A 26,426-nucleotide genomic window follows, 5' to 3' on the forward strand; every position below is an offset into this window, starting at 1 on the left:
TTTGGCAGGCGCTTTTATCCAAAGCGATTTACATTGCTTTATCCTATACATTTTACGTAGGTATTTGCAATCCCCTGGTATCGAACCCACAACCTTGCGTTGTTAACGCAATGCTCTTACCACTGAGCTACAGGAAAGCTTGGATATTACAGTTTTGCACAAAAAAATATGATTTTTGACTTTTTTCGCAAATGAACTCTTCTATAATGATTTCAAAGAGATTCAGGTGATTTTGGATGCTTTCAGGCAAATTGAGGAACTGACAGTCATACCAATGTGAAAAAGTGTCCCAATTCCCCCTAACCTTAAATATAAATTCTATATGCCTTACTATAGCAGTACACATGTATTAGAAAACAAATTAAAATACTTTTTTATTATAAAAATAAGTTTGATGAAATGTTGAAAGAAATATTAAATTAATAAGATTTACGTTTTTGGTACTGGACAGTATGTCTTTTGTTTTAATGACAGTTTGTTCTCAAACTGGTAGGGGCTGCAAAAATTATTTAAAGTATTTGTCCCTTTCCTATGTATGGGACACACGTCCCTAAACTTAAAGGTCATGGAAATCTTTTTGCATGATTAGATTTTCTAAAAATATAGTTTTGTACAATAAATGAGCTTTTTTGCCTGTGGGGACCTCAATTTTGGTCCCCATGCTGATACGAGTCCCCATGAGTTGGTGTGCATTCAGGTTTAGGATATAAATACAAGGCCACACACAAAAATATATGTGTATATAATGCACACTTGTACAGTATAATACATCTGTTCATATACATATAAGTACTATTCTGTATACACATGTCCATAATAGTCATAGTAGTAGTAATATTAAAATAGTAATTTTTCACCTGCTTATTGCATCATTGATGACGCTTCATATGATCATGTCAGTTTTTGAAGTCGCTCTCAACAGAATATTGAATAAGTGAGCTTTTGCCATGTTTGGTCATTGTCAGTCATTTTACCTTCCTTTTTACCTTCTAAGAATCTTTTGCCGAATCTTACCTCCCATTTGGCCTTCGTTTGTGTTTTATTCTCTAGCACTTAGGTTGCTTAAACTGTTGCCTGTTGTCTTTTAACGGGAATAGCTTTGACATTTTGTAAAAGCCTGTGGGCTCTCTATATTCTCTATACAAGCATGCAGTACTCACAGATTTTCTGGCTGATATAATTTTTCAGCCGTGTGAGCTGCATTAACCCATAATATGCAGGCAGCTGCGAGCTATGGAAATCAAAATATTGGATATCAAGTGATCGACATGCAAACATGGATATTATAACATGTCATAGATGCTTACAATTTCAGAGGTGGGAAGTCATCTTTGGCTCATATTCACACAGTGTGTCCGCAACCTGTTTTATGAACAAATACTCCTTGAACTCATTTACATAATGCGTGCACTGTGCAAATGTTCTTCATGTGCATTTGAGGGTACAGAGACTTTGCTCTCTGTCTGTTCCTTAAAGCCCCATAAACTCCACAGACAACCTGACCTCATCCTGAATGAGTTTTATTATTGATGAGAAAACCGAGATAAGCTAGTGAGGCTAGTTACTTCAGCTCCAGTTCTCTTAAAACACATGCACAGAACAGCAGTGGCCTACTTAACAGCTCACGGAATCTGTCTGTAGGCAAATCAGTCTTCGCACACTGGAATCGTGCGATGAAAAAATGAACTTTGTTATTGCAGAATGGTTTCAGCATCTTTTCGGTTGCTTAAAATTCATAGACGCTCAAGTGTGTAAAGACTGGAGGGTACTCTATCCTTTGATTTTCAGGGAACATATTCCACACTTTCATTGCATTTGATTTCAAAAAGGAATTGCTCGTGTCAGACATGGTTTAATTTCCCCGTAAAGACTTTTTGAATAAGTTGCTACTTTTCCTTTAAGACGTTTGCATTGAAAGCAACCGTTTGTATGAGTGTCTAATAAACTTGTGCTGGTGCTTTAATATGGTATTAATATCCATATTGGTGGACATCTAATACGAATACGGTGGACAAAATATTTTTTGATTCGATCCTCATTTGGAAGTAGTGTTTTTTGCATGGAACCCTGTCACATTTGTAGAAACATATATGTTAATTAAAGGCCAAACATACAATGTAACTGGACTATAAAAGCCTTGTTTTAAGCAAAGCAACCAGCCGACTTAAAAATAGGTCAAAGCCCAGACATTTACAGACAGAACGTATTTAGTATAGTGGTAAATTTGCTGTGCTTTACTTTTATGCATTATTAACATCGACACAGTGACGCAGGCTATCAAATGACGTATGCAGTTATAAAAGCAGAGATTCTCAATCAAATCCAGTCAATAGACAAATTTGGGACACGTGATATCTCTTTCTATGGAATACAAAAGAAGACACAAGAGTTCTTTTGCCTCCATACAATGGAAGTCAATTGGGGCCAGTGTTGTTTGGTTAACCAACATTGTTCAAAATATCTTCTTTTGTGCGAAAAGTCATACAGGTTTAGAATGACATTTGGTTGAATTTGATATTTTGGCTGACCTATTCCTTTTTTCCCTTTTCAAATGAATTCTCACTCATTGGTTTGTAATCTCTTGCTTGTTTCCACTAGAGCCCTGTTTGATTATGACATAACAAAGGATTCGGGCCTCCCTAGTCAGGGACTAAACTTCCGTTTTGGCGACATCCTTCATGTCCTGAATGCCTCAGACGAGGAGTGGTGGCAGGCACGGCATGTGACTCCAGATGGCGAGATGGGCGTCATTCCCAGCAAAAAGAGGTAGGCCCCGCCCCTGTGCATTCCGGAACATTGTGTATGAACAACTCTACTTTTAATGGCACATTACCCACAGCTAATGGTCTTTACTCTGATTTATCTCACAATACTAATCTAAAAAAGCAGAGATGAGCACACCAGCGCTGTAAATTTGACATCATATTTTCTTTTGTTTATAATTCCATTTAACGAATGGTTGCAGTAGATGCAATCCTACAGTTCATGCAATTTTTGTTCTTTATCTAAAATGTTAATTGCTTTGTGCTGTAATTTTGTCAAGATCACGAGTTAACCTTATTTGAATTTGAGCCTGACTCTTATGCCAATGTGTTAGGGTGTCTCTCTTCACCAGACTGCACGCAAAATGAAAGTTGATAATTGACTTCTCGACTTCTCGCCTCATTCTAAAAATTTCCCTCTCACTCATCTCATCACTTCTAACACCTGTGAACTCGCTAATCCTGATGCACACGGGCCAGACACCCTTGTATTCTTAGAAACAAAATGGAATTCCTGTGATAGAAAGTCTCTGTAAGGAAGCATGCTGTATATAATATATGCAAAGGGACTGGTTAGAATTTATTTGCAATAGGTTATGATATCCATTATCCAGTTTATTCATTAGTAAAGTTGACAACTTTAGATCAGCTGTTCTCAAATGATGTGTATGAATTGATCACGGAAAAAAATCGACATTCACTTGCCCACACTCCATTCCAGATGTATATAAATAACTTTCTTAGTTTGAACACAGTTTTCTTTATAAATCTCGTTGGCTTTCCTATTTTATGTATATTTGTCGTAATAGAAGTCATGAGTAGAATGAACAATATTTGAAGTTATGGACACTGGTCAATTTTGTGAAAATGTATTTAAAAAAAGTTTCCTACACATCCATAGTTTTTCACATTTATAGTTTTTTTGGAAGACATTTACAGGTAAAGTATTACTGGAGAAGTTTGGATTACTTTACTGATGGGTGTGTGTGCTTTTATGGATATTAAAGGGGTCATTTGACTCTGCTAAAACAATTTGTTTGCTTTATATGTAATCCAATGTGTATACACGATTTAAGGTTAAAAAACGCTGTATTTTCCACATACCGTGCATGTTTGTGTCTTCTCTTTGCTCCGCCTCTCTGAAACCCGCTGATATTTTACAAAGCTCATCGCTCTGAAAAGCGAGGCGTGCTATGATTGGCCAGGTCACTAGTGCGTAGTGATTGGTCGAATACTGCACTGAAATGTAACGCCTCTTCAAATATTCAAAACATCCAGCTGCGCCGGCGACGGTAGAATAAGATTTACAAGACCGCCCTCTTTCTTGTGTGTAGATTTGGGGGGTTTTAGTCAAATCACTCCACGAACTGACGTCAAGTTGTAGGGGTGTGGTTACACGAGGCGTTTCAGGCAGGTCTGGGTGAGGATTCGCTTCTAGATAAAATACATCTTTTGTTTCAAGATATTTTTTTTTTTTTTTATTTAAAAAAATCTGTACAGCAGGGATTGTAGGAGAGAATAAAGTTACAAAGAATTTCCATTTTTTGGTGAACTTATGGATGGGTCCCAGCCAGGTGTGCTCTAAATGGGTCGCAGACTAAAACATGAAAAAAACTGTGGTTCATATAAATAATAACATGAAGCAAACTATAAAATGTGGCAAAGTCAATACAGCAAAATAAAAACATTGAAAAGTGAAATAAATGGAGAAGTAAAAATGTAAACGCTTCTTGACGTCAGTTCAACTCGACTCGATTTATCTGTCACTTGGTTGAAGTTACTAAAACTAAAGTGGCCAACATGGGCAGGTTGTGTGACATCCCATTGTTCCTCAAAACACATCTTGCTCTTTTTATCTTTGCAAAAACTGATTTCTCAAAGTTTTAAACTTGACACACTTGTCTCTCAGCAGTTCCTTTGGTTTTCTGTTCTTATTCTCTGTCTTTGTATTCTTTAGGGTGGAGAGAAAAGAAAGGGCCAGATTAAAGACGGTCAAATTCAACTCCAAGACACGAGACAAAGCGGTAAGTGTTTGCTGCTTAAATATTTAGCGTGTCTGGCTTGACAGAAATCAACTTTCAAAGCCGGCGCAGCAGTGGTTTATAAGTTAATGAATTTTAAATGAGGCTTTTGTATATAAATGTCCTTGTGAGAAAAGTTATGATCCCAAACATAACTTTTCTCATTTGACAGGACAGAAAAAACATTCTGAATAAGCCTTGTAGCCTAATTTAAAGCGTTGTTATATGATGCTAGTTTTAGATGAAAAGTGCTAACAAGATTTTGTTGCACCTTTCACTGGTGTGACAATTCGAAAGCCCAAACTGTTCTCGTATAGGACAGCTAACAGCTGGCAAAGAACTGTAAGAGCTCAAGTGTTTATAAGATAATGTGATTGAAACAGATGCCATGCTTTTGAATAATTGAAGTTTCTGTGTGTGAAAATAAATGTTTTTAAATGTTTAGTGTACTAATACTGTGCGCCACAAGACTCTCCTATGAGAGGTTCTTACTTTAATAGCATGTGACAAAGACTCTTTATCCTGTGCTGCAGAGTTCTGTATAGCAAACATCTCTTTTCCCAGATTGATACGCCTTTTTGACTCTCTTAGAGTTTTATGTAGCGTTCACTAATGCAGCATGAGTTCATATCAAACACTTGTATGTGTACACAGATTTATACTATACGCTTGCCATTGATGTCAATCTGCTCTCCACCTGCATGGTGCCGCACAATTTGCTTTTATCATCTCTTTAGAAATGACTAACTTTCATTAGCAAACTCACTTTGGAATGTCTGAATGTCCTTGAGTTTGTCCAGAATGCTTTGAATGTGATGACCCTGGTTGTGGGATTTCTCATGTTGTGTTACAGGTACAGATCACCCAAAAATGAAAATTCGGTCATCCTTTACTCACCCTCAAGTTATTTCAAATCTTTGTAAATGTCTTTGTTGGGATGAACACAAAGTTATTTGGAAGAATGCTTCTAACTGAACAGTTCTTGGTCACCATTGACTACTATAGTATGATTTTTGGTTAGGTTGAACACAAAAAAATGTATGTTGAAGAATGTTGGAAAACGAACAGCTCGAGGGTACTTTTGACTACCATTGTCATTTTTCTAGTGTGGTAGTCAATGGTGCCCAAGAACTGTTTGCCTCCTTCCAAATATTTTTCTCTGTGTTCATCACAACAAAGAACATATACAGATTTGGAACAACTCGAGGATAAGTAAATGATGAACAGATTTTTATTTTGGGTGAACTGTCCCATGATGTTCAGTAATTCCTCCTAACTTCAACTGTGTCTGTTGCCATTTCCAACCCATGATCTAGCTTCACACCATTATAGAAGTTATTTTTTGTGTGTGGCAATTTCAGCATTTTTTCATGGGCAGGTAATGGCTATAGAATCAGTACCATGGGCATCTGTTAAGTTGGGCATTTGTTCATACTGGAACTACACACCCAATACCATTCCATCTGTTCTTCCCTGTTTTTGTTCTCCCTACCTCCTCCAACCCCCATCCCCCTTCTCAGCAGTCGCTCAATGACAAGCGTAAAAAGAACCTCTTTTCGCGAAAGTTCACTTTCCACAAGAGCAAGGAGGCCAGCGAGCAGGAAACGAGCGATGTGGACCGTAAGTACATTAGCCGTGGACACCGAAAGCACTGGGCAGTACAGGACAGGGTAGAGTCACACAGCCCCGACACACCGCTGGACAAACTCCTGCTTGTGCAACAACCTTAATCACGAGAATCTTGAAGGCGAGATGACGTACAGTGTGGACATCACGTGAGCTTGTTGCAAGGCAGCGAGTTTGTTCAGCGGTAAAACCAGATGTGTTGTTCCAGTAATCATTGTTATTTTTGTGGTTTTCTTCTGTTTTTTGCTCTCTGCTGACTGCTCCACAGGACCTGAGTGACGACAGAGGCTTGAGTAAGTCAACAAAGACTACAGCAGACCTGTCTCGCTCTGACAACTCCCTAGCAGTTATCAATCGGTCTTTGGTTTCTTACTGTATGTTTTTCACCTGGAGGCTGCGTTTGGTCTGGATGGATATGAAATCCCTAAAAACTGTGCGACAAGATGTAAAATATTCCTCATAGTTGGTGTTAGGAGTTCAAAAGATGAATTAAATCCCTAACACTAAGTATTACGTGTTAAACTTCAGCATGTGCTATAACCATTGGCCTATATTAAGGGGAGCGCTATGCTACTGTATAGGACTTAAAGTGATAGTTCTGAAGATGAAATTCTGTCATCATTTATTCACCCTCTTGTCATTTCAAACCTGTGTGCAGAACACAAAAGAAGATATTTTGAAGAATGTTTTAACAGAACCACGATGGTACCCATTGACTTGCATTGGTTTTGTGCCCATACAATAGAAATGAATGCATAGCGCCGTTGATCGGTTTCCAACATTCTTCAAAATACTCTCTTTTGTGTTCTGCAGAGGAATGAAAGTCATACAGGTTTGAAATGACAAGAAGTTGAGTTAATGGTGACAAAATGTTCCTTTTTGGTTGAACTATCACTTTAAATATCAATTGACCTTAAGGGGGTTTCTTTTCACTCGGGGTAGTAAGCAACAATCCAGAAACCCCGAACCCTGTCCTGCATATCCTCACCCTGACAACTACCCACAATCCCCTTACATTGCATTAGCCAGCTTGGCACTGGCAACCCTACTTATGTTTTTCTCTAAAAGTGTAAAATGCAGTTACTGCTATGATTCTGCGATGGGAACAGAGGTCATGTTGAATAAACTGAATGGATTTATCCAAAATGATGTTAGTAAAGTTAGTGACAATGACAAGTTACTTGAAATCGGCACACCATACACAGTATATATTATACTTCTGCATGCAAAAAAGAGAAAATTGGTGACATACTGAGACATTTCACCAGGTGGTGGGGTGAATCCCTCCTTCCATGTTCCAAGCACGATTCTATGTTAAGAACAATCTGGAAAACAGTTTGAAATGTTTCATTAAACATGAGAAATCCAAACACAAACACTAATTTAATGTGAAGCAATTTGATGCAAGATGCTTGTATGCCTCATGATATGTATCCCAGTTTCTTAACACTGCCATCTGCTGGTGATGCTCCTAGCATTGCGTCTGTCATATGGTATTTCTACAGAAGGCCTGTGTGTTTTGTGTGGTGGTGTTTATTTTCCCCTTTTATGTTTTCAGAGCATGTAACTTCTAATGCCAGCGATAGTGAGAGTAGTTACCGTAAGTGTGTGTTCCCTTTATTTCCTTTCATTATCATCCTCTGCTTTTAGTGAATTAATCTGTTCAAACCTCATGGGTTTTTAAATGTTTAAAGTCCCTATGATTTTATATTATTATATAGTATTTTTTCTTTTGAACACAAAATAAGATATTTTGAAGCTATGAGAAAGTAAATAGTTCTGGGGGACCAATGACTACCATAAAAGTTTTTTCCCTACTATGGAAGTCAAAAGTGCGCCAGAATCGCTTAGATACAAAATTTCTTCTAAATATCTCTTTTTGGGTGGAACAACAAAATGTTGACTAATTTGAAACACCTAGGGGGTAAGATAGTGATGACTTTTTTGGGTGAACATAAAAAATTAACAAATGCCACGATAATGAAATTACACAAATCTTTTTCTGCAATAATGTAAAATGACCAATAAACAAATAATAAAGTAAAGAAATAATCTAAGCCATTCTTCATAGTTATTCATAATCGTTTCATATCACTTTTTTATCCGTGCTCCGAGTCCTAGCTGCTTAGTAATCAGGGCAAGGGTACAACTCTTTTTGGCCTAGAATATTACCCTCAAACAATATTACACTGGCATTCAAACAATCCTGTGTGTTTGGTATTTTTTATAAACCATGGCCATTCACTTTGAGTGGTCTGAACAAACCTCTTGAACTTTTATCTAATGCTGCACGCCTCTCAATTCTAACTCATCTGAGCACAGCTCTTATACTGTTCTGTTACAGACTACTGTTCTCCTCAACATCATGTAGTACATGCAGTATGCTGTTTTTCCTGCTGTGACCAAGTCATCCATTTTACTGTAGATGTAAAGAGTTGTAATGGATGAACAAAGAAAACCCAGAACAGATTGTAAATGCCCTGTTGATTATCAATTCAAATAGATGCTTGCAAATTTGTTTGTGAATGCATGTCCAGGTACATTCCTATAGCGGTGGAGTGCATAAATAATTTCAATATCAGTTAAAGTGATAGTTCACCCCAAAAATGAAAATTCGGTCATCATGTGCTCAAACAGAGCCGGCACTCATTCACTTCCACTTTATGGACACAAAACCAGTGCAAGTCAATGGGTACCGTCTTGGTTTATGTTACCAACTTTCTTCAAAATATCTTCTTTTGTTTTCTGCGGAAGAAAGTCATACAGGTTTGAGATGACAAGAGGATGAACTTTATGACAAGAGGGTTCATCGTTTTTGGGTGCACTATCACTTTAATATAATACCTGCAGTTTTTCACCATCTTTGTTTACAATGTAAAAATGCAGTTTACTTTACGTTTTTATCTTCGCATATGCTGAAGTCAAATGACATCAAACTGACATTTTACCCGATGACTCAAATTTTAGATCATTATTCTAAGCTTGCCATTGGAATTGAAGTAGGGTATATGATAATGGTGGTGCAGAAATTAAACACTTCACCTTTTTAACCTTTTCAACTATATAGTATGTGAAGATTTTGTGCTCATTTTAGTGTTTTTATCTGCCTTAGGTGGACTGGAAGATTATGTTATTTCATACGAGACGGTCGCACAACAGGAAGGTCAGTACGTTTTAAAAACTTCAATGTTGTAAATTACATTTATCACTTAATTGTAGTCACAAGACTTTTATTTTATTGTTATTGTTGTGGTTTACAGTGAATTACAGCCGTCCAGTCATCATTCTTGGACCAATGAAAGACAGAATCAATGATGATTTGATCTCAGAGTTCCCTGACAAGTTTGGATCATGCGTTCCCCGTGAGTACCCCTGTTCCCATAAAAATATTATTTTTATTCTTTTTAATGTTTCATTATTGGCATCACCTGAGGTCAATATTTCTCTTTTGCTAGACACGACTAGACCAAAGCGGGACTATGAAGTTGATGGCAGAGACTACCATTTTGTTATATCAAGGGAGCAAATGGAAAAAGACATTCAGGATCACAAGTTCATTGAAGCCGGTCAATATAACAACCATCTCTATGGGACGAGCGTGCAGTCTGTACGAGAGGTGGCAGAAAAGGTAAGCGAGTTCAACCTTGTTAGGAAGTAATAAAGAACTTATGGCGGTTATAAAACACCATGTTTCACATGACCTTTCGATTTGCATTATTTGCACTATCATTTTTTTCGTCTGATCATGTATTTTCATTCTTTTTTAAGGGGAAACACTGCATACTGGATGTCTCGGGAAACGCCATCAAACGGCTTCAGTTAGCACAGCTCTACCCCGTTGCTGTGTTTGTGAAGCCAAAATCAATGGAGAATATTTTGTACGTCTTTTTCTGAATTCATAACATGTTTTAACCAAAAGACCATGTTAGCAAATTTTTTTGCTTGTATAAAACCTCACAAAACGTTTCATTTCTGCATTAGCATGGTTATCCTTATCATTTATAATAAAATGTAATGTCAATAAAATTTTTATGTTAATTAAATAATAGATGACTGGCTTTAAAATGTAAACTGTGTTCTCCTCAGAGAGATGAATAAGAGGTTTCTGGAGGAACAAGCCAGAAAGACATATGACAGAGCCATGAAGCTGGAGCAGGAATTCCTAGAGCAGTTCACCGGTGAGTTTAAAGTGATGCATCACCCAAAAATAATATTCTGTCATCATTTACTCAACATCGAGTTTTTCCAAATCCGTATAAATTTCTTTCTTCTGATGAACACGGAGAAAGATATTTGGAGGAATGCTTATAACCAGACAGATTTTGACCCCCATTGTCTATCATAGTAGGCAAAATTACTAACACAAAAGACATTTTGAAGAATGCAGGACAGCAAACAGTTCAGGGCCACTTTTGACCACCATTGTATTTTATCCTACTATGGTAGTCAATGGGGGCAATATCTGTCTATTCATAAGCATTCTTCCAAATATATTTCTCTGTGTTCATCAGAACAAAGAACTTTATACAGATTTGAATGAATGATGACAGAATTTTTCAGTATTGTACTAAAACATCCTTCTGTACCTACAGTGAGTGAAAGCATCCCCTCATTTATCACATGAACCATTTAAATATGTGCTTATCTCAACTTTCCTATATCTCTTCTCTTAAGAAGCTGTGATGAGACCTGCCCTTAAAACAAACCTGACCTTTTCTTTCCTTCAGCCATTGTACAAGGAGACACATTGGAAGAGATCTACAACCAGGTTAAACAAATCATCGAGGAGCAGTCTGGACCGTACATTTGGGTACCAGCCAAAGAGAAAATGTGAGATGGCTGGAGACACGGAAAACTTTAAACTTGTTTTTTTTTTCGTATTTTTTCTTTCTGTATCCTTATTTTTTATACTAACCTTGCGTGCAACTTGCATTGGAGTTCTGATCCTCAAGCATAGGGTGTTTTTTGGGGGATGGCCTTGAGTGGAGTCTCACGCCTCTCTGTGAGACTGCTGTCTAGAACTCGCACCCCAATCTCCGCATTCATCCTCCGGCGAGAGGAGATATGCCTGACCTGCGACTTTACTGGACAGATATACGGTACAGATTCCTTAATGTTTAAGGGAGGTGAATTACTGGAAGGATAAACAATGGTGATGCATCATATACGTATGTTTGGTTTTGTTTGTATCACAGGTTAACGCTTTTAGGTTTCTTCACAATCTGAAAACACGATAGGCGACACTTTGCACGTTTCAGCATTAAGAGCATGTTTAGTTTACAAATGTCCTTTGTCAGATGGATTTGGGCTACATGAATTACATCCATTATATTAATTTGACTTTGGTTTGGTAAGATTGAGCCCACTCGCTTTACTCGGCAGATCTCACAAGTGCACAAGGAGGACAAAATATTTGGCACAAAATTCTTTTTTATATTAAATGTCTATTTGTCTTAAAGATCTCTGTACATTTTAATTAAGGTGCATATGAGAGTAGTTTTTAGTAAAGGTTTAAAAGGATCAGCTGACATTTTTTCGTTTCAAATCCAGGTGTTGACATATTCTTACTTAAAGAAACAGCAATGCAAATAAGAGTAAAAATTGTAATGTATATTTAACCCTCAGTATACTGCCTATTTTGTTATAATAAAGTCTATATTGAGCTTTAATTAAACTACACCTATGGGAATTATTTTCTTTAAAATGTCAAACATACATGCATATGTGTGTGTATGTATATAAAAAGAACTATAAATGTATATATATATATTTTGTTTTACTTTAATCACCATTTCTTTTTTGCTTTTGGTTGGGTTTTATGCAAAATACACTGTCACAGGACACTTGAGTTGAATGATGGTGTTCAAACGATCTGAAAACTCAAATTGACAGTTTGTTGTTCTCAGCCCTCTCTCTTTCTTATGTATGTGTCATATTTACTTTTTCATGTGACATGCATGATTTCTAAAAGCAATAGTCTTTAACACATTCAATATAATTGAGAAGCACGAGAGAGGGCTTCTGTTTCTGTTTTAACAGAGGTTTTGAACATGTCAGAGTTAGCATGAACTGTAAACTTTAGAGGCTAGATTATCGCCTCCATGTTTGTAAACCTGATAGTTGAAGAGAGTTTTGCTTTGCTACTCTCTAACGCGAGCCTTTAATTCTCCACCAGGGGGCGCACTTACAGCATCCCCTTTTTCTTCTTATTTTACTTGGAGATGATTGTTTTCTGAAAGATTGCAATTTGTCACCATGGCTTTCTAACACATTTTTTGACTGGATTATGTAAATAATCTGCCAATTTGATTCATTCCATTTGTCAACGAGGAGAACAGCTAATAAATTGTTTTTTTTTCTCATACCTGTGTCTTTGAATGTACCTTTTTTTATAGTTAAAACGTGCAACTTAAAATATTTTTATATAAAACGGTATTATATGTACATTGCTTTTCAAAAGATAATTGATAAAAATGTTATCTTTAAAATCTTTCAAGGTTGTTTTTTAAACATGTGAAATTAAAAATATAATAGTGCCAGCATATCAATGTATTTCATTAGAAAATAAGTATTTTAAAAAAGAAGTATTAAAAAAGAATTGCACTAGATAAAGTGATCCTTAACTTTTAACCAGTAGTGTATATATATAATTGTATTGACACCAAACAACAAGTCAAACTTTCAGCAATATACTAACCGACACACCTTTATTACAGGAGTAGAGAACAGTGCTGTGGATATTGCCGGTTGTCAATGTGTTGTATTATAGCTCATCATGTGGATATGATGATCTAACTACAAGTGTTCATCCTGTTGTAAAACAATACCGAGAATTTGCTTGTGAAGCGAATGTGGATGTGGAACATGTAGCTTTATGAAATACAATTACAATTCACATGGTGATCATATTTCTCAGTAAAATTAATGTCAAAAGCGACTAAATCTACTTATTGTACCTTTTCTCCATGGCTCATGGATCCTGACCCCATCCTTATAGTCTTTTTAAGCATTGATTAAATAACAGTAACAAAAATAATAATTTAACTGTATCTCTATCATCTTCATTTGTATATCATGCATTTCTGAACTCTTGACATCCAGAACAAGCCTGAAGAAAAGCATTTAATGTTACCAGCCTCTTTTGAAATACTTTTCTGTTGCTTTATTAATGTACTGTTTTTTGTACAACAAAAAAATGGTACTTTAAACTAAATTAATTCAGTAAATGTAAATCGGTTTTGTAACATGGCATGCCCCAAGTACCTGTAGTTCCTTAATTTATGAATGCAACATAATCTGGTCAGCAGGTCCTCAACAGCACATGCTCTACACTTTATCACAATGGTAACCCCCCCCAAAAAAAAACATTAACATACCTCTTTTAAATACACACATAAAATAAAAATAAACGTTCTCGCTATTCTGCCCCATGCAAAGCATAATGGGAATTGGAAATCCTAGTTTCTATACTGCTACTTTAATACAACTACAACAATAGATTCGTTTATGTATCTCTATTCAAGTGAATTAAGTAAAGTGGTTCCAAATGATTGTGTTGTGTTAACTTGATTTATTTTTGTAAATTGAACAAGCATCGCATGTTATTTTGATCTACTTGATTGAAACATGTTATTTTACTATGTAAACATCTGTCCATCATCAAAACAACTGTTTTAAGTCTGTTTAACACAATATTGTGTTTGAACATAAAACCTAATACTATGGTGTTAAAACAAAATTAATTATAAATAAAATGAACAGTATAGTAAAATCATTTTTTAGTGTACCTGTGGTTATGTGGCACTGTTTTTCCTGCGTGCATACCTTATTTTTTCATTATTGGAATGGAAAAGGTGGACTTTCCAAGAATGAAAGACCCCTCTGTGTGCACCTTGGACCTCCGCCCGTCTCTCGTACGTGTCATTTTAAGCCTAGGCAAAACCTTACGCCTAGTCACATTACATCGTCTATAAATCTTAAAACTGACTGTGCTTCGAGATATTTCAAAATCTTTATGACAATGGGGCTGTAGAGCGTCCGTGTAGAAGAGCTGAGCTGTACTTTGGACTTTCAAACACGCTCCTCAATATAAAACTGGAAGTCTTGAACTTCAACACATCTACGCACGCGGGACTTAAGAGATGGACACTTGGGCTCTTTTAGGCGTTCTACTCGCTCTTACGCATTATGGTAAGATACATATATAGTTGATATTAAGCATAGACATATTCTCCTAACGAGTTTAAAATAAAAAAACTTTTTACAAAATAACAAAGGCATATTTCATGAGAATTTTTCAATTATGATACGTCATTCTAGATTTTGGCTTTAGCCTATCATACATGCGTTCATGCAAATGCTTACTTTTTTTTCCATTTTTTTCGATCTCTATAAACTTCGGTTTCTAGTAGTAAATAAAATTCCTTTCAGGAAGGCATGATGCATTTACCAGATGCTTTTACTTTTACGACGTACAAATGAGCTAAACAATGGAAGCATTGGAACAACATGCAAAAGTGCATTATGGTCTCATAAAGCCTACCACAGATAATTAGTGCAATTTTGCATTGAATGGCTGTTTTATTTTATCTGTACATCGTTATTATATATGTATCCATTCAAAATTTGTAACCTAAATAAATCACCTCGTGCAGTGTCAGGACAGAGTATGGTAAGATGGTGCACTATTTCTCCCGCGGAGGAAACTAAATGCAAAGCGATGGCTGAGGCCTTCACCAGAGCGGCGATTCGACCATCACTGCGCTGTGTCGTCGCCTCATCAAAAGCCGATTGCGCTCAGAAACTCACCGTAAGTACTTACCGGAACTCCTTTCACGTGCTATTTATTTCGACTAAAAATCTACTAAATCCAAATTATTTCTCATTTCATCCCCTATAAAAATGTAGATATATTGCTTACATGTACAACTAAGTATTTTTTAGTGTAAAAAAGTTGCATTTGTGATCAATTTGACAGAAAAAGGAGGTCGATGCATTTTCAGCCAGTGTTAAAGACATATATGACATTGGCAAGCTTGCCAGCTTCAAAATTGCAGCTGGAGAGTCTGGAGCGGATGGTATGTTATGCTTTTCCTGGCATTATTCCATGTCATTGTGACTTAAATTATGAGATTATGGCAGTTGTACCTGTGGAGTCTGGTGAAGAAAAAATCAAAGGTTGATTATTAACAGTTAACATCTCTATCTGCACTTCTTAGCCTATCTGATGTAATTTACTGTTATGAACCTTCTATGATAAAAGTCCTTTATAATAAACATACTGATATTGTATACTGTCCATAAATTCCTTGTTGTTGATATTGAACAATGAACAAGATGTTCACATTTTTCTTCTTTTAATGGCCGCAGGGAGAGGAATAACCTACTATGGAGTCGCTGTGGTAAAAACAACCAATACAGCCATCAACATCAACAATCTTAAAGGGAAGAAGTCTTGTCACACTGGCAAGCATCGCACGGCTGGCTGGAACGTCCCTGTGGGATATTTGATTGACAGTGGAAAGATGTCTGCAATGGGATGTGATCTTTCTCAAGGTACATGAGGGATGTGCTGTTGGTGTAGCATATCTAAAACGTCAAAGCTGATTTTGCTTTTATCAGATAAAAAAGTATATTGTTGTTTCTGTGGGTTTTAGGGGTTGCTGAGTACTTCAACGCCAGCTGTGTCCCGGGAGCTCAATCCGACCCGGCGTCTCTATGTGAGCTATGTGTGGGAGATGGCGCAGGAAAGTTTAAGTGCGAAGAAAACAACAATGAGAGATATTACTCATATAGTGGAGCATTCAGGTGATATTAATGAAACACTTATGATGAACGCTACGCTAAAGCTGCACAAAACTATATGTTTGCATTGATTCTATTAAATATTTGGATCGCGTTGTTTAGGTGCATGGTTGAAAATGCAGGGGATGTTGCTTTTGTGAAGCACACTACTGTAGGCGAGAACACCGATGGTACATTTTAACTCATACATTTTGTATTTTTTAGGAAATGTGTTGTATGTTTTTGCATGAATATTTTAAATTGTGTCTCAGGTCAGGGGGACCAGTCATGGGCTCAAGGACTTAGTTCAGAGGACTTTCAGCTGCTGTGTCAGGATGGGACTCGTAGTCCAGTCAGAGATTATGAAAAATGTCATCTGGCCAGAGTTCCATCACGTGGTATTGTGGTACACAATGACATTAGCAGTTCGGTGGTTTACAACATGTTACGAGAGGGCCTGGTATGTTTCTCTTATAAAACTGGAGATATTTTAGAAAGTCAAAAGGGATAATTAAATTTTAAAGGGGTCATATGACACGGCGTAAACTAATGTTATCATTTGTTTTAGATGTGTGCATACACGATTTGATGTTCAAAAACGCTGTATTTTCCACATACTGTGCATGTTTGTATATCATCTCTGCCCCGCCTCTCTGAAACGCGCATATTTTTAACAAAGCTCATCGCTCTGAAACGCGAGGTGTGTTATGATTGTCCAGTTAACCAGTTCGTAGTGATCGGTCGAAAACTGCAAGCGTGTTACGAAAATGTAACCAAGTGCCATATTTGGAACATCTGGTCCAAAGCAAGTTCACTGACAGGTACACCCACCTTACTTGCGTATACTTTTGTGTGGTCTAAGTCAAATCATACCACGAACTGACGTAGATTTGTGGGGGTGTGGTTACACGAGGTGTTTCAAGCAGGTCTGGGTGAGGATTTGCTTCTAGATAGAATTCATCTTTTGATCCGAGGCAATTTTATGTGTCTAATACATGCATGGGCAACCTATAACACACAAAAGGCACAGAAAAACACATTCGCGCCATAAGACCCCTTTAAATATAAAGTTTAATTTGCTTTACATATATACGTTAAAGTTTCTATTTGATTAAATCATGTATTTATGTGCGTGCATCTTTCGTTTTAGCAAAAGTCTGAGTTCGCCATTTTCTCCTCAACATCCTTTGGTGGAACAGATCTGTTATTCAGTGATGCTTCAACAACATTCATAGAAGCTGGAAATGAAAACTATATTGAATGGATGGGCCGAAGATACTATAACATACTCAGAGCCGTAGACTGTTCTGAATCAGGTATAGATGTTTATAATGAACATCAATAACATTTATCATCTTTCTGTATTGAGTATGAAGTGAACATCTCAAATATCTGGGTGTGTGCAGATGTTCCCACAGATCTTCGCTGGTGTGTTCTGTCTCATGGAGAGCAGGAAAAATGTGCAGACATGGCTGTGGCTTTTAACAGCAAAAATTTGATTCCCAAGATTAAGTGTGTCTATGGCACATCTGTGGAGGACTGTATGAAGAAAATTCAAGTATGTAAATCAAAAACATAGACTTCAAGTTTCTTTTACTTATGGAAAAGTATATTCTTCATAAATGTACTATATTGTTTGACAGATTTGCAATGTCATAATAACAAGTTTTTGTTTGTTTTTGTAATTTATGAGATTCACATACCCAATATTCATCTGAATGCTCTGTTTTTTGTAGAACAAGGAAGCCGATGCCATCACACTTGATGGAGGCTACATCTACACAGCTGGAAAGAGTTTTGGTCTGATACCTGCTGTTGGGGAGAGCTACACAGGTCAGATCCATCATTAATATTGTACTTTATATGCTTTAACTTTCTTTTCTACATACATTGCTTTATATAAAGTTGGTTAGACTTTTCGAGTTACTAATCTGAGTAGTGCCCAGTAATGTACATTTTAAACGGTTATTAATTCTGGTGATATACATTGTGATTCTTTCTGTGTTCTAGGAGACACGGACGGCAGTATTTATTATGCTGTTGCTGTGCTGAAGAAGAGTAACAGTAACATCCAGAGATTCAGTGACCTCAAGGGCAAGCGCTCATGTCACACGGGTTACGGAAGGACCGCAGGCTGGAACATTCCCATGGGTTTGCTCATAGAAAAGGGCATCATCAGACCCCCAAAATGTGAAATAGATCAAGGTAGGTTAATGTAGTCCCAAACTTTCAGACCGTATTAAAACCTGTGTGTGTTTTAAGGTATTTTGCATAATCTGTTAATGAAAATCATTGTATTTATTTAAATAAGATTGTAAAATAGAAGGATTTTCGCTGGTTTTAGACTTGGATTTTACAACATATTATGAATCTTAACTGTATCATGATGAGGTTTTAATTTTACAATATTTTATTTAAATATAATGAGCGATAATGAATAATTAATACTGATTATTATTATTATTAGTAGTAGTGGTATCATAGTTTAACTGTGTTTAATGTTCCAATTTAATGTTATTAATCAAATTTAGTATAAAAGTGTTTTAGAAACTGTTGTATATTGAGATTAATGGCATATATTACACTTCTGTGCTACATTTTCTCTTAGCTGCTGGCGAGTTTTTCCAGTCATCCTGTGTACCTGGAGCTAATCAACCTGGTATTCCTAAAAACTTGTGTGAGCAGTGCATTGGAGACTCCAGTGGTCAAAATAAGTGTGAAAAAGGCAAAGACCTGTATGATGGTTATAATGGAGCCTTTAGGTAAATGAAAGATTTCGTGCAAATGTACCTGTCACAAATTCTTTCTTTGAGTAAATATTTAAGCGCAGATATCATTTATTTTTCCAGGTGCCTTGCTGAAGATCATGGTGATGTGGCTTTTATCAAACATTCCACTGTATTCCAGAACACAGATGGTAACATACATTATTTCTATGTAACTTTAAGACACTTTATTATATTATATTAATTCTATTATATTTATTTTACAATTATTTTGTCTTTGGTTCTCCTTTATCCATTTGTTATCATTTCTAGGAAACAATACAGAATCTTGGGCGGTACACTTGATTTCACGTGATTTTCAGCTGCTCTGTTCTCATGATTCTCGTGCTGAAGTGACTCAGTATAGCAGGTGCAACATGGCCCGTGTCCCCTCCCATGCTGTTATGGTGCGGCCCGATACCAATGCTCATGTTATCTTTGGCCTTTTGGACAAAGCCCAGGTAACACACAGAAAAGTCTTTTGTGCATTTTCAGTTTGAACCGATGGATACTGAAAACGTATTTTTAATTCCAATCTTTCAGGCATTTTTTGGAGTGAATTCTGTCATGGGTTTTAAGATGTTTGAGTCGAAACTATATGAGGGGTCAGATCTGATTTTCAAAGACTCAACAATTACTCTGATTGGTGTTGGAGAGAGGAAGACGTATGAGGAGTGGCTTGGCAAAAGCTACATGGATGCAGTGGTAGCCATGGAGTGTTCAGCTTCCTCCACAGGTACTATTAATTCAGAACGCTCTAAATACAGTTTAATCTTTTGTAATCTAACTCTCCACTTTGTGGGCATTTGTTTCTTCTCCAGTGTTTTCCTTATCCTCAATATTGCTGATGACCATTTTGAGCTCCCTGGTGTCTCTATTTACTTTGTAGCCGGTCTGCCAGCCAAAACAGGTGCCATGGCATCTTCCGGCCTTCATTCATTACCATACCAATATTAATATTTCAGTGATTCAATTAAAATCAAACTGTATTATAGGTTAATTAATATTTGAGAACCAGCAATGCACTTTATCTGTCCATATTTTCTCTTCTGATTGTAATACACGGTACATATGATCATGGAAGATATTATAAGAGGGTATGAAGATAGGTTTCATGTTAGTTAATGCAATAAGCAAATTGTAAGAGCCCTAAAAATTGGTAATTTTTTCACTATCTTTATTATTTCTTCTGTTAGATTACTGAGGGCAATAGCCATATCAGTGCATATGCTTTGCCTGTTACATATTTATTTTAGGGTGTTTATTCCATCTTTCAAAGCTACATTTTATTATTTTATGAGCTACTTGAAGGCACATGCCATATCAGGGAATATGCTGTGTCTAGCACTTTACTCTTTGACATATTTAACCCGGGGTTACTATCATGAATACAATATGCACTGGAGTTGTACTGCTGTAAGAATTGCATTAAAATAGTTGTTTCCCTGAGCTGAAAAAAGGACATTAGTTAAATATTTTCTTTATTATTAGCATTTTATTTGTTTAAGTTAGTTCACAAATCAATTGCACATTGTTCTTCAAATTCAAACTTTTAGCAATTCAGTAAGCAGTCACTAAGATTCAAGACCTTGAATTGTGATACACAGATCAAAGCATTGTTTTCGTGGAGTGAAAACATCTTTCTAGTTCCTGCACAATTCTGTTGCAACATTGTTTCTATTACAAACTCTAGTTTTTGCATGTTGTTAATATTGTTGCAATGCATACATTCAATCCCATGACTAAACAAGCTCAAAGTATAAGGTAACATTTTACTTGCCATTTTTAATGATATAGCATCGTTCAAATTCCATTAATTGTAGCTTATAATACACAATATGTGATTAAAGTGAATCTGTTCGCTTTGGGACACTTAACCAATAATATTATTCATTCCCCATTTCCAAGCAGATGGGGCTTAACCCATGCCATTTGTCCAAAACCTCATCATTTAGCATTATTTGTATCTGGTTTATATATTTTCACTGCAGTGGTGATGTCTGTTTTGTTAGACTATGACCTGCTTTTCAATTTTAATGCACATTTTATCTTTGATGTGTTTCTATGAGAGATTTATTTGTATATGTTGTTCAGATACCATATCAGTGTATATGTGCTGACACATTGTGTCTTACATTAATACTTGCATTGTTGCTTTTTTCAATGAAATGATCCGAATGTAACTAATATTTAGTTGCCAGGCCAGTGTGTCTGCTCAAATATTATCATGTACTGCCCACGTGGGCTTTTCTTCTTTTTAAAATAAACAACTAACAAGCATCAAGAAATGTGTGAGTTTTCTATCTGTCGTCTGAATTTTTGTTAGACATTTTCATCATACAAGTTACTAAAATCTAGAGACGCGGGATTCCATAGTAGACCAACAAAATTGAAAAATTAAAAACAAAATAAAAACAATTTATATTTATTTTCTACAAAATAATTATCTAATCCGAGGACATATTGAGACAATAAGGTTGTTGTTATATCCACCCGTTTTAGTAAAACGTAAAATATAAATTAAACTGAGAAAACGAGGAATATTTGAAGTGTCACTGGTGTTGTCTTTCTGCTAACTACAGTAAATTAGCACCATCTGCTGGTCATGTATCGTAGTGTACTTACTGAACATCATTGAGACCTCAAAAGAGTTTGTGTATGTGAGCAAAGGAAAGAGATACATTAATTATTAGTAATAAATACATTTTTCACTAAACATCGATTTTTAAACCATAGTTTTAATTTATTTGTTCGTAAAATTGCTCTAGTGTGTCTGTCTTGTCGCCAATGCGATCATTCGTTAAGTAACGTAACACTTTACATTGTCTCCTAAATTCTTTATTATTTTGGGGGATTTTTAATATTTGAGTGTATCTTTTATTGTAATAAAATGATAGATTATTACTATTATTAATTACATTTTTTAAAGTTCAATTAAATGAAAAACCTTGTTTCATAATATGAGACTTTTATTTTAAACATCGGGCGCCATATTTGAGTGAACTGACATTATTGTACTTCACACCGGTACCACCACCGTGTTCAAGTTTACAGGTGTTTTATAAAACATATAACAACGCATTCATGTCTCGCTTTAAAAGAGGAGCCCGTGTGGACTCCAGAGCAGGATTCAGACAGGAGAAAGAGGACTGTCCTGTGCCTTATGGGTTGTTAAAAGCCGCTAGAAAGAGCGGACAGCTGAATTTATCCGGGCGCGGTCTCACTGAAGGTAACGTTAACGCTACTTAAATGATCAAATAACACTTTCTGTTTATACGTCTGTTTATGTTTATCTCACAACAAATCTGCACAGTAGCCATATTTTAATAACACAATAAAACCAAACTCCATGATGGGATATATTTACTTCATGGTGAACATTTTAAAGGTTCTAAGCGTGATAATGTGACTTTAGTTCCTCCGAGTGTGTGGAGGCTGAACTTAGACACGCCTCAGGAAGCCCAGCAGGACTTGTCATTTGGAGCTGCAGATCGCTGGTGGGAACAGACGGATTTGACCAAAATTCTGCTGGCCTCCAACAAACTTCAGAACATCTCTGAGGACATCAAACTGCTCCCTGCCCTGCTTGTCTTGGATGTAGGTGACGCTTGTTATTAAAGAACTCAGTTACTGGACTTAAAGTACACCTTTAATAACTGAATATGTTCATATGTTTTTATGAAGTATACATTTCAGCCAAATTTACAAAAACCCAAACTAGGTTTTTTGTGACTGCCTTTTCCAGATCCATGACAATCAACTAAACTCGCTCCCAGAATCTATTGGAGAACTAGAACACTTGCAGAAACTCGTCGTCAGGTATTGTTTTAATAACTCTATACATGACCTCACATCATATCTTGTTGTCTTTAATTAGATTGTTTATTTTGTGTCCTATACGCTCCTCTCTACAGTCACAATAAACTGACAGAATTGCCTGCTGGTCTCTGGAGACTTACAAATCTACATTGTCTGCATATGCAACAGAACCAGATGGAGCGGCTTCCGCCGGATTTAGGCCAGCTGGTCCATTTAGAAGATCTTGTGAGTGATTCATTGTGATCTTTTGTTTCTGACCAACAACAACACAGAGCTGCATCCAAATGTCTTCAGTTTGTGAAATAGATGCTTGTCTATGTTAAATACACAACAGCTTTTTAATCCCGTTGTATTTAAGAAAACCATTATGTAACATTTATTGACTTAAAATGTTGTTTTTTCACACTCTTCCCCCTCGACAGGATCTTTCAAACAATCTATTAACCGATATTCCAGAAAGCCTTTCAAACTTGACCAATCTTATGAAACTGAATTTGTCCTGCAACAAAATAAAGAGTCTCCCTCCTTCAATCAGTGAAATGAAAAGTAAGTGCTTACATCAGCAGGTTAGTTTAAGTAAGACTGCTGAAAGGCACGACTGTCCAATCAGAATTGAGAGTTCCAGAGAACTTCCTAAATGGATGTTTGGTTCACTCTTCCTTCATTTGTGAACCTTCCCAGGCCTGAAAATGCTGGACTGCTCTCGAAATCAGTTGGAAAGCATACCTCCCGTCCTGGCTCAGATGCAGTCTCTCGAGCAGCTATACCTGAGAAACAACAAGTTACGCTTTCTGCCAGAACTGCCCTGCTGTAAAGCACTCAAAGTGAGCAATGTTCATTGATTTGCTAAAATGGCGCATCTCTGGAAAAGCTAACACAAGACTGTTGATGTCTGTTAAGGAACTCCATTGTGGGAACAACCAGATTGAGGTTTTGGAGGCGGACCATTTGAAGCACTTAAATGGATTAAGTTTCTTGGAGCTCAGAGAGAACAAGGTGAAGAGCCTTCCGGAAGAAATAACTCTACTGCAAGGCCTGGAACGCCTGGATCTTACAAACAACGATATCAGCAGGTGCTGGACATATTATGGGCTACAGTACATAAAGCGTGTTTCTCTGGTCACAAAAGATCTATTGTCGTGTTTTATTTATTAATACAGTTTTCTATAAGCATCTCTTTCTTGTGTGAAACAGCTTGCCTTCTGGACTTGGCACATTACCCAAGCTGAAGTCTTTGTCTTTGGAAGGCAATCCACTGAGGACGATCCGCAGAGACCTTCTGACTGTAAGTGCACAACATTTCACGGCAGGAAACAAGCTGGTGGTCTTCGTGATGTCAGATACAGCACTCTAATGTCAGAAATGAATGTTGTAAGAGAAAATCTTCTCTGTTACAGAAAGGCACTGGTGAACTCCTGACATATCTCAGAAGCAGAATACAAGGTGGAGATATGATTTTTTGTTTGGACAGTTTGTTTTATTCGTTCTTTCTAAAAGGACCAAGAATGCTTATTTTGGGGTTTGAATATAGAGCCACCTAATGGGGATCTGAGAGAAGAGCCGAAAACAGCAATGACTCTTCCAAGCCAGGCTAAGATCAATGTACATGCCATCAAAACTCTAAAAACACTGGACTACAGGTACATGAAACCGAAAGTTCAACTGCATGTGTATCAATCATTTCTTTCCTAAATATATTATTTCTTCTTATGAGTACTAAATGTGTAAAAATCTCATTGAAGCAATAGGAGTAGGGTTTTATGTATCAAATACATTTAAATATTAAGTGTAAATTTAAAATATCACATTTTTCTAAGTGAGAAACAGGAGGCATCTATTCCCGACGAGGTATTTGATGCTGTGGATGGCAGTCCTGTGACCAACGTGAATTTCAGCAAAAATCAGCTAACAGCTGTTCCACACAGGTACTGGTACGCTAGTTCCATGTCATTATGGAGATCAAGTATTCTACTGTACACTTGTGATCTCCCGTTTCTTTTAGAATGACAGAGTTAAAGGACTCCCTTGCAGACATTAATCTTGGGTTTAACAAGCTGACGACTATCCCAGTGGACTTTTCCAAACTGCAGCAGCTGGTACACATCGATCTTAGGTAATACGGAAGATGTTTTATCTACTGTACTATTTAAAGGTCCGATTCTAAAAAAACGATCTTGTAAATGTATAATATCCAAAGAGAATAAACAACTCTTTAGTTTCAAAGGATACCAATACACCTAAAATGGTGACTTGTGTAGAGTTGGCAACTTGATAGTTTCTATAACAAAGATTAATCCTGAATTAACAAATGAGGTCATGTTCTGATAGATCAGTGCCTTCAAGAAGAACAGTTATGACTTGACAGAGATCCGTCAAACATGTCATCGTTTACTAAAGTAGCGTCTTTTCTTCAGGAACAATCTGTTGAGCTCGCTGCCAACGGAGCTGGAAGCACTAACGCAACTACGGAGTATTATTTTGTCTTTTAATAGGTACGTTGTACTACAACCTCATTAAACTCACTTACAGAATGGCTTAGCAGAAAGACTGCTTTAATGCCATCCTACAAATACAGCAGCTTTTTGGAAGGGGCAGCTTTATGGTATTTTAATTTTGATATACGTAACTTGACTGGACATATAATTTATGTTTCGTTATAATAATACAGAATTTATCATTTATCATAAGGTTTAAGTCATTCCCAGATGTGTTGTACCACACCTCATCCCTCGAGACCATTTTGATCAGTAACAATCAAGTTGGAGGCATCGATGGTGTTCGACTAAAGATCCTGAACAGGCTGTCTACTTTAGATCTTTCCAACAATGATATTATGCAAGTGCCTCCTGAACTTGGCAACTGTACCAGTCTCAGGTGAGGGTGATGTTCCTTGTTACATAAAACTGGAATATTGTTGCTGTTCAGCTTTGGAGCATTGAAATATAGAAGTGCAATGTAGTGTAGACCTGTAACTGGTTTACATGTCATGTTTTCGATCAATCGTAGTCACAAGAAAATGAGTTGTTTGCTTTGTGTGTGTTTTCAGAGCTTTAATGCTTGATGGAAATCCTTTCCGTAATCCAAGAGCTGCTGTTTTAAGTAAAGGAACGGATGCTCTGCTTGAGTATCTCAGAAGTCGCATTCCAAAATAACCTTCAGTTTTAAAGTCATTTCCATCATCACACAACAATTAAATCTTGTGCATAACACTGAAGCAAAACTGTGTTACCGTACATCTTGGTAGAATTGTGGTATGATTTGCACTAAAAACACAGACCAAAATGTGACCCATTTACAATCCTCTCCTGACATTTTTCACTTACCTGCCACTCTGGTCTTAACATTTACAACGGAACATCAGAAGTTTTGTAATGGCATTTTTATGTACAGTTTCAACCATCTGCATGCTTTTTACTGAAACTGACATACAAACCAAATAAATAAATATTGGGTTCAAATGTACAATTCACATTTTATAATTTACTGTTTTATAGCATTTGTATTGTCCAGGTTGAACGCGCTATAAATGATGTAAAATGATAGTATATATAAATGTGGTAATACAGCATAAAAAAGATGTTTTGGTTACGCGTATGTATTGTATATCTACAAAGTAGCACAAAAAGACATTGTAACAATAGTGACGTTTT

General features: G+C 36.6%; 3 protein-coding genes across 23 annotated transcripts in view; all 3 read left to right on the top strand.

Annotated features, from left to right (window-relative positions):
- dlg1a (discs large MAGUK scaffold protein 1a) overlaps window positions 1-12,771 on the top strand; it is a 93,904-nt gene extending 81,133 nt beyond the window's left edge. For 6 of the 21 annotated variants that reach the window (XM_056751310.1, XM_056751313.1, XM_056751314.1 and 3 more), the window contains 9 exons: window positions 2,599-2,766; window positions 4,720-4,786; window positions 6,304-6,403; window positions 7,968-8,009; window positions 9,522-9,572; window positions 9,670-10,037; window positions 10,178-10,287; window positions 10,496-10,587; window positions 11,137-12,771. In XM_056751310.1, the coding sequence (XP_056607288.1) occupies window positions 2,599-2,766; window positions 4,720-4,786; window positions 6,304-6,403; window positions 7,968-8,009; window positions 9,522-9,572; window positions 9,670-10,037; window positions 10,178-10,287; window positions 10,496-10,587; window positions 11,137-11,243 (1,105 nt within the window). In that variant the 3' untranslated portion in view covers window positions 11,244-12,771. Of the gene's footprint in view, window positions 1-2,598; window positions 2,767-4,719; window positions 4,787-6,303; window positions 6,404-6,677; window positions 6,703-7,967; window positions 8,010-9,521; window positions 9,573-9,669; window positions 10,038-10,177; window positions 10,288-10,495; window positions 10,588-11,136 lie in introns of all 21 variants that reach the window. The other 15 variants (XM_056751317.1, XM_056751319.1, XM_056751327.1 and 12 more) reach the window with 7 other exon arrangements.
- A 1,483-nt stretch (window positions 12,772-14,254) lies between these two features.
- On the top strand, window positions 14,255-21,237 carry meltf (melanotransferrin). Its single transcript, XM_056751665.1, has 16 exons — window positions 14,255-14,599; window positions 15,064-15,218; window positions 15,387-15,486; window positions 15,779-15,964; window positions 16,066-16,216; window positions 16,316-16,383; window positions 16,465-16,652; window positions 17,343-17,508; window positions 17,599-17,750; window positions 17,929-18,025; window positions 18,203-18,397; window positions 18,801-18,954; window positions 19,042-19,109; window positions 19,231-19,418; window positions 19,501-19,693; window positions 19,779-21,237. Exons 1-16 carry the CDS (start codon window positions 14,551-14,553, stop codon window positions 19,844-19,846), a joined length of 2,178 nt encoding a protein of 725 aa, XP_056607643.1. The 5' UTR covers window positions 14,255-14,550; the 3' UTR covers window positions 19,847-21,237.
- A 724-nt stretch (window positions 21,238-21,961) lies between these two features.
- lrrc40 (leucine rich repeat containing 40) lies at window positions 21,962-26,393 on the top strand. Its single transcript, XM_056749931.1, has 15 exons — window positions 21,962-22,186; window positions 22,373-22,554; window positions 22,703-22,776; window positions 22,872-23,001; window positions 23,199-23,322; window positions 23,458-23,600; window positions 23,677-23,849; window positions 23,971-24,061; window positions 24,174-24,219; window positions 24,308-24,416; window positions 24,594-24,701; window positions 24,779-24,889; window positions 25,191-25,268; window positions 25,465-25,650; window positions 25,823-26,393. Exons 1-15 carry the CDS (start codon window positions 22,042-22,044, stop codon window positions 25,926-25,928), a joined length of 1,806 nt encoding a protein of 601 aa, XP_056605909.1. The 5' UTR covers window positions 21,962-22,041; the 3' UTR covers window positions 25,929-26,393.
- Window positions 26,394-26,426: the final 33 nt, after the last annotated feature.

Source organism: Triplophysa dalaica, chromosome 6 (assembly GCF_015846415.1).
Source record: "Triplophysa dalaica isolate WHDGS20190420 chromosome 6, ASM1584641v1, whole genome shotgun sequence".
Taxonomy (NCBI): domain Eukaryota; kingdom Metazoa; phylum Chordata; class Actinopteri; order Cypriniformes; family Nemacheilidae; genus Triplophysa; species Triplophysa dalaica.